General features: G+C 44.4%; 1 protein-coding gene across 4 annotated transcripts in view; it reads left to right on the top strand.

The window, feature by feature from the left end:
- The window catches only part of LOC107596317 (melanophilin-like), a 17,265-nt gene extending 9,956 nt beyond the window's left edge, over positions 1 to 7,309 (top strand). For 2 of the 4 annotated variants that reach the window (XM_016287026.1, XM_016287025.1), the window contains exons 10-16: positions 4,176 to 4,372; positions 5,322 to 5,405; positions 5,577 to 5,795; positions 6,277 to 6,447; positions 6,604 to 6,768; positions 6,844 to 6,915; positions 7,013 to 7,309. In XM_016287026.1, the coding sequence (XP_016142512.1) occupies positions 4,176 to 4,372; positions 5,322 to 5,405; positions 5,577 to 5,795; positions 6,277 to 6,447; positions 6,604 to 6,768; positions 6,844 to 6,915; positions 7,013 to 7,066 (962 nt within the window). In that variant the 3' untranslated portion in view covers positions 7,067 to 7,309. The remainder of the gene's footprint in view (positions 1 to 4,175; positions 4,373 to 5,321; positions 5,406 to 5,576; positions 5,796 to 6,276; positions 6,448 to 6,603; positions 6,769 to 6,843; positions 6,916 to 7,012) is intronic. The other 2 variants (XR_001610350.1, XM_016287027.1) reach the window with 2 other exon arrangements.
- The last annotated feature ends 1,156 nt before the right edge of the window (positions 7,310 to 8,465 follow it).

Here is an 8,465-nt window from a genome sequence, read left to right as displayed (position 1 = left end):
GTGCCCTGTGTAGGCCTCTTGATCCTTCCTATAAGGCAGATGATAGGACCGGCTCTACACAGAGAAGGTAGACTACAGCTGTTCCTCGCAATCCAACAGTAGGACTTGGATAACACTGGGAAGCGTGCCCCTTCTATTTGGAAGAGGACACTGATGAGTCACCTCCTTCCAGAGGGGGTTAACTGACATTTACTCACGTGGAGTAACCCAGAGGGGCCCTATTGCACATGGAAGTCTCTGAGATGGCTCATGGCTGCATCATTTAGAGACGGCAGAACATGGTCTGCCAGGGGAAACACAGCCTTAGTAACTGTACCGTGGAAATACACAACCGGGTCACTCGTATGGGCACTAGCCTCACACCAGATTTCAGGAATTAATTGGCTGAAAGGCCTGGTGCTGGATGCTCCGCCACGTCTGGCCACCGGAGTGCTGGAGGACTCGACAGGGTCTGCCCAGTCAGGGGACTCTCTGGAGAACTAGGTGTCCAAGATGCCGCAAACCGACTCTGAGCAAGGCCTTTCAGTGCCACTACCCATTTGAGGTGAGAACACAGGAGGAAACCAGTTCGACACGCAGTCTATAGAACCTAGCGAACGTGTTAGGGGTCGCCCAGCCCGCAGCTCTACAAATGTCTGCTAGCGAGGCACCACGAGCCAGCGCCCAGGATGATGCAACACCCCTAGTGGAGTGAGCACGCAGCCTGAGCGGGCAGGGCACACCTTGTGCTTAGTAGGCCAAGGTGATGGCATCCACTATCCAGTGGGCCATCCTCTGCTTGGAGACAGCCTTCCCCTTCTGCTGTCCTCCGTAACAGACAAAGGGCTGTTCTGAGGTCCTAAAGCTCTAAGTTATATCCACATACTGTCGCAGTGTGCGTACAGGACAGAGCAAACAAAGCTAGGGCTGGGTCTGCCTCCTCCAGGGGCAGTGCTTGCAGGATCACTACCTGGTCCCTGAAGGGAGTGGTAGGAACCTTAGGCACGTAGCCGGGCCGGGGTCTCAGTGTTGCACTGGAATCAACCGGCCCAAACTCAAGGCATGATTTGTCGACCGAAAATGCCTGCAGGCCCCAACCCTCTTGATCGAGGCCAATGCAGTCAGGAGAAGGGTTTTCATAGAAAGAAACTGACCAAGAGGAACTACCGCCACAACTGCAGCCATATGCCCCAGGAGCCTCTGAAAGAATTTCAGAGGGACCGCCGTCGTACCTGATAAAGTCTAGGGATGCGCCGATCCGATATTCATATCGGGTATCGGCTCCGATAGTGCCATTTTTCTTGGATCGGGTATCGGTCAGAGAGGGCCGATCCAAATCCGAGATTTTTTTTTTTTTTCGATTGTGCGAATTATTCTGTGTTACTTCTGAAGCCATACAATAACTTAATGTGAGCTACAAATTAATATTTAAGTCCTTACATTAAAGTTCACACAAACTCTTTTCTTCGCTGTGGCTGTCAGTCATTCGTTCAGCCTTTAAACCCTGGTCGCGTTCGGTTACAGCAGTCAGCACGGTAAAGCTCTCTCCAAGATTATACTGTGTTCCCATTATACTTAATTTGTAAATACATGTCTATGATTTTGCAAAAAAGGACTTTATCTTCTTGCCGGAGTTTAATGTTGTATATCGGTATCGGTTGTATACCCTGTTCTCTCAAAGGAAGAAGGGCTTCCTCCACGACTTTGGTGAAGATGCGAGGCGACAGGGATAGCCCGAAGGGCAGGACCTTGTACTGATATGCCCGACCCTTGAACGCGAACCGCAGGAATGGCCTGTGCCATGGGAGGATCGAGACATGAAAGTACGCGTCCTTCCGGTCGATCGCTGCAAACCAATCTTGGGGACAGATGCACTCGAAAATGTGTTTCTGCGTCAACATCTTGAACGGCAGCTTGTGAAGCGCACAGTTCAAAACTCGCAGATCCAAGATCGGTCAAAACGAAATGATGACAAAAACAAAACGAAACAAAAGATTCTTCTCCCGGCCCACCTCCAGGGGAGGGAGTGATGTGGTCAACATCTCTCGACGAGCAATCTCCTCCATCTCCGGGTCGCCCGTCTCAGGGTCTCTTGCAATTGCGCTTCCCGCTGGGTTTGACGGGGACCTGGATGGGCTGGGCATCCTGCCTGCCACCGGGTCAACGACGCTGCCTGGTGAAAGGCTGCTGCTGCTGCGTGGGAGTGGGGGCAACTGCAGGGGGCGCCCACGGCGTCGAGCAGGCTGAGGGGCTGCAGCCGGGGTGGAAGCAGTAGGTTTCCTCCGGCGCATGATGTGTTTGATCGTCTCAGTCTGCTTCTGTGCCGCCGAGAACTGCAGGGCAAAGCTCTTGACAGCATCGCCAAAAAGGCTGGTCTGTGACACAGGAGCATTCAGGAACTGCACCTTATCATGCTCCTTCATGTCAGCCAGAGATGGCGCTCCTGGACCACTAGCGTGGACATCGCACGGCCCAGAGACTGTGCGGTCACCTTCGTCGCTCGAAGCATGAGGTCCGTCGCAGCACGCAGTTCATGTAGAACTGCCAGTTCGTGGCCACCCTTGTGCAGGCTTTGGCCTGATGGACCTGCAGTAACGCCATGGCGTGGAGGGCAGAAGCCGCCTTCCCACAAGCTCTGTAAGCACTGCCAGTTAAGCCTGATGAATACTTACATGCCCATGATGGGAGACACAGGTCACCCCGCAGAGTGGTAGCGGCTGTTGGACACATTTGCATGGCCACAGACCACTTCACCGAGGGAAAGCCCACGTACCCCAAAGCGGCCCCACCATCGAGGGTGGTGAGAGTGGAGGAGCTACAAGACTTGTTTCGGGCACTAAAAGGTCCCTTTCACGATCTTATGAGCTCCTCATGCATGACAACCAGCGCAACCCCCACCGAGAAACCATTCATCCAGCCTCGAAGGATCGGGACGCGGTGGAGGATTCCAGAGAGAGCTCGCCCTCCGATGCAGCGATCGATATCTGGTCTCGAGGGGGTGAACTGAAGGAAACGGCCGGCTCCTTCCATCCTGTAGAGAGGCCAGCGCGCCCCTCTGGCCGCTCCACCGGCTGCGGAGTGCTTGAGGGGTGACGAACTCCCTCTGGGGAAGCCATCACCATGATCCTCAAATCACCTCTGACTCCACCGGACGTAGCGCCGCCCCGATTTCCGGGACAAACACTGGATCGTGACAGAGGGACCCCGCCAAGTTTGACGTAACGGAGTCTTTCATGCAACTCCGAGATGGTCATGTTCCCACAAATAGAAATAGAGACCGCATCCAGAAACGCACGGGTGATAAGACATCTTTAAAAAGATGCGATCACCCGTGTTGCTCTTTTAAAGATTGCTCTAATAGTGCTGAAGCACGCAAGGGAACTGGCCACCGCACACTCCAAGTGTGGCTGTCTGCATGAAAGACGATCTTTTACTTTCTCTCCGTGAGACTGCGACCACCGCTGCAACGCCGTAATGCCCACACTCGCTCTTGCAATCACTCGAAGAGGAGAGCAGTAGTGATGCACCACCGCTCTGCTCTGAAGCAAAAAGATGAATTAACGCTGCGGGGGTGTGGCAGCCAGATGCGAAATCTGAATTGTTTAGTTACACTCAAAGTGGATTGGTCTCTCTGGTGAGATCCCAATTCGTCGGTCATCACCAATGTGATGTCGAGAGTGACCGACTGAAAGGGAACTGGAATTTAAGATTTCAGTCCAAACAGATTTGTTATGCACAAAATATTCACATTATACAGAAAGACAATTAATGTTGCCTGTGCCTAAAATATTGCACTGTTAAAATAATTTTGTTCTAGTTTTAGAGTAAAGATATCTAAATGTCCTTTTAGCAAGATTTAATGTGAGTAGCATTATGCTGTAACACACACACACACACACACACACAAATATATACACCATATGTGAATGTATATTAATTCAAAACTTGTTTTCAGACAATGTATTTTACATATTTAAATGCTTTTTATTTATTTAAATAAACAAACATTGTAATTAAATACATATTTACTATATATTTATATGTTATGTATTTTTGTTTTAATATAAACATAAATCTTGAGAAATCTTATCGTCACCAAAACAATCTGGACAGTCAGCAGGGGATCTTTGATTGATTTTCATCTTTAAATGGTATTAAACAGATTAGCTTATTTGTCCCCTTGATTTTTGTTTTAGATGAAGGCATGCACTCTGAACACAGAATGGTACGCGCTCGCTCGCTCTCTAAAATCAACTCCTCTGTGGCTCCACGCCAGATTTACCTGGATACTTCAGAAGAGGACGATATGTTCCGATACCCTGTCTACCAGCTGCCCCCACGACGCCGCAGTCGAGCATCATCTCAGGAAAACATTCATCAGAGCGCACCACCGGTATGATCAGAGATTAAGGGACTTTCTTCACATTTTACATTTAATAATTCATAAAAGTGCACAATATTTTCTTTGTTGAGCTACCATTGGAGAAATGCTCTATTCACAGTTAGAGGAATTATTTAATGATAGGGAGGTTTCTGAGGCAAAATGAGCAGTTTTCAGCTGATCATGTGATTTCAACAAGGCAACCCCTTGACTGGTACTGATATGACTTGGTTATTCAGCTCATGTGGATGTACAAGATTTTAAACATACACTGTTGATAAAAAGTTTTGGGTCAGTAAGATTTATTTTTTAAGAAATTAATATTTTTATTCAGTAAGGAATAAAGTAACAGTAAAGACTGTTACAAGAATTTCTATTTGAAATAAATGCTGTTCCTTTGAACTTTCTATTCATTGAAGAATTTTGAAATAAAAATGCATCACAGATTCTATAAAATAATGTTAAGCAGTGCAACCATTTATAACCTGCTGTGATAATAAGAAATGTTACTTAGCACCACATCAGCATATTACAATCATTTCTGGAGAATTATGTGACACTGAATACTACTTTGCCAACACAGGAATAAACTACATTTTGTAATATATTAAAAAAAGAGAGAAACACAGTGTTTTAAATTTCACAATATTACTGTACACAATATTACAAATAAATGCAGCCTTGGTGAGCATATGAAACTGGTTCATTAAAAATATTACAGATTCTAGAAACAGTAATGCATCTTTTAAAAGTACTTTTTTTTTAATTGCACCTTTTTATAAATAATTATAGGTTGGATTAGTTTTACCTCATGTTTTGTCTGTTATTGTAGTATGATTGATTATGATTATTTTCATTCAGTTGGTATATTTCTGTCTAAGTTGACAAAAGTCTGACTACCTTGTGTCATTCATAATTTGATCAATCTGCAATTTTGCTTTTTTCTGTTGCTGTGAGGTAGATCAATGAACTGAACAAGAGAATGTATGCCATTGAGAGTCTCTTAAATCGACTGGAAGAGAAAATTACTTTGCCTCCTGATCAGGTATGAATAAAGTCTATAAGTAGAAACACTTTTATTTATTCCAGAACATCTTATTATGCTATAGCAGAGATGTCCTTCAAACTGAAAAAGTTTGGGCACCTCTGGGCTGATGGTTTCATGTAGGTCCCTCTCATGATTTTAATATTAAGTACTAAATTTGTATGTCTGTAGCCTGTCCAGCCCACAGCAGGGCAGATGGAGGAGGAGAAGCTGAGGAGAAAACTAGATGAGCTGATGAGTGACAAGGCGCTGTCCTCTGACGAGGATGAGCCGAAAAAACCTTCTCATTCTAAAGGGTCCGCTGTGAGGGGGGACCATGCACCAATGGCCACTACATGCCAAGAACCCCTGAGCTCCTCCAGTGATGAAATTCCCACTGAAGCACAAAAGGTGAGGACTCAGACAACACAAACATCCACAGAAGCCAAAAAATGCTGTCTTTGTCCAAGGTAAGGTTTTCCTGATAAAATATATTTGAATAATGTTTTATTTGTAGAACAATTTATGCAGATTCAGGTATCTCATTATCAGACTATAGTGGAATACAAGTGGGTTTTAAAAGTCACAAAACATATTACAAGTTTCTCATATTATAGTATGCCAGAGCACAAATACTTTATTAATAATCCTAAAAAGCTTAGTTTTATCACTAGCATCTTTATAAGCATAGGCAAAGAAACAGCTGAAAAAAGTTTATTGTTCCCCTGGGTTATATTCATAACTAATCAGTGTCTTATCTAAAGACCGTGAAGCATTAGCAACACTTATGCCTCACTTAGCTATAACCTTAGCAACAATAATACCTGACTACAGTCATTTTTAGGGTTTTAATGCTGATGAGGCTTCTTTCCTCTCGGTTAATTGCTTTCAGAGATCCACCGCGGCGGCCCTATGCGACATCACAACTGAGATTCTAAGAACAATTAATGCCACTGAAAACGCTATGAACGAGTTGGCCCCCTCAAATCCTAATGACAGACCTCAGTTAGCGGGCACAGATCTTAAGCAGGCTGATGATGCTTTCAGGGAACTTGAGGAAAATGTAAGCTTATCCCTCTAATAGATACAATTTTATTTGTTTAAAGGAGAGAGATTAGACACTTGGAATATCAATGGCATAACCATGCGGTTTTATATCACTAAAGTTTATAAGCTATTTTTTCAGAACTCTGTATTTTCTTTTTCCTTTTTACTGCAGGTGTACATGACTGCAGGGAAGTCCTTCGAAATGGCAAAAAAGTTGCAAATGATTGAGCAGAATGCTAAGAATCACTACAGCGGCCCGTTAACTGATTCAGAGCTCTCTGAACTGGAGGACCAGGTTGCTTTGGCAGCTGCTAAGGTTCAGAGCACAGAAAGTGAGGTGAGCTTCTATCTATCTATTTATCTGTCTGTCTGTATGTATGTGTGTTTATTTATTTAATGATTTATTTATCAGGTTTCAGACATTGAGAGCAAGATTTCTGCTCTAAGTGCTAAAGGATTATCATTTGATAAAGCCAAGAAAAAGGTGATCTGAAAAAAAATCTTAGTAAAATAAAATTTATTAACTGAGTTTTCTTGCAGATTCGAACTAATTAGGTGTTTTTGTTAATATTTTCTTTCAGGCACTGAGTATACAACAAAAAAGGAAGTTTTCCCAAGACAGAGTACACTTTTAAGTGTATACAGGACATCACGTTAACTTCTTTAGCATAGTCTTACATATTCCCTATATCAATATTTCTGTGCCTATATTACTTGACAGTGTGCTTCATATGTACAAGGTTTTTGACACTGATCTTGACTTAGCACCAGTAAACTCATTGTGTCTTGTGTAAATTGTCTTAATCAAATCCCAACCTAAATAAAATTATTAATAGTTAAAATAATGAAACAATACAGACAGATGATGTCAAACAATATTCATGCTAAGAAAAAAATTGATTCATTTCTGTTAATGATTTACTTTTCCTTGAATGTTTTCTTCTTCAAATTGCCTTTGCAAGATTAATAAAGTTGGTATGTCATTTTTTCCCCCTTTAGTGCATTGATAGTCTTTTTGGAGATACACTAAAGATGTCACTTTATTAAGCTATAAATGTTAAATATCTAACACTTCTTGTAGAAAATGCACTGTAAAACATCATTGGGTAACATTTTATTTTAAGGTGTCCTTGTTACACTCTGTAACGGGGCTGACGAGACGTGAGACGTGTGGATCCATCTGCAAGCTTTTATTAATAGAGAGACGTGGTAAAACAGGTATATGGCGGGCAAAACACAAGAATAGTCCTAGGGCTAGCGTAGGTCACCGATCGGCAGACAGAATCACAGGGGCGAGACGAGAGGGAGAAAACCAGGAAAACAGGCAAAGATCAAAAACAGGCCAGGCAAGGCAAACACGGAGACTCGGAAAGGGGTACAGGCTAAACAATACTCAGAGAAATGTGGTTAGAGTGGGTGTTATATAGAGAATGAGGTAATTAGAAACAGCTGTGTGCAATGAGTGCAATCAGGGCAGTGTGCAAAGAATGATGGGAAATGTAGTCCGGGGTGCTATGCAACAGTTTGTGTAGTGCGAGAGTCAATGTAATGGAAAGGGTGACATCTGGTGGTGAATTAACGGAAGTCCATGAACCGAATTCATGACAGACGTTACAGAGGACCACCAGAACCAGACAGTAGAGACCATGGCGGAGACTGTAACAACGAGAGAGCAGAGACAGACAACACAGACAGAACATTGGGGTTGATAGACAAGACTGAGCGTTCAGGGGCAGCCTCCCTGGCTGGGTCAGGACAAGACAAAAGTTCACAAACGGCCTCCATAACCGTGACAGGACAGGATGAGGATTCCCAGACGGCCTCCATAGCCGTGACAGGACAGACAAAGAGTTCCCAGATGACCTCCTTGGCCGGAACAGAACAGGCAGATTGTTCACTGAAGGCCTCCTTGGCCGGAACAAGACAGACCGAGAGTTCATAGGCGGCCTCCTTGGCCGGGACAGAACAGACAGAGTTCATCGGCGAGGAGGCCTTGGCCGGAACAGGACGAGCAGAGAGTTCGTAGACGGCCTC

The sequence above is a fragment of the Sinocyclocheilus grahami genome, unplaced genomic scaffold (assembly GCF_001515645.1).
Source record: "Sinocyclocheilus grahami isolate Dianchi unplaced genomic scaffold, SAMN03320097.WGS_v1.1 scaffold217.1, whole genome shotgun sequence".
Taxonomy (NCBI): Eukaryota; Metazoa; Chordata; class Actinopteri; order Cypriniformes; family Cyprinidae; genus Sinocyclocheilus; species Sinocyclocheilus grahami.
This window is presented reverse-complemented; position numbering and strand designations above follow the sequence as displayed.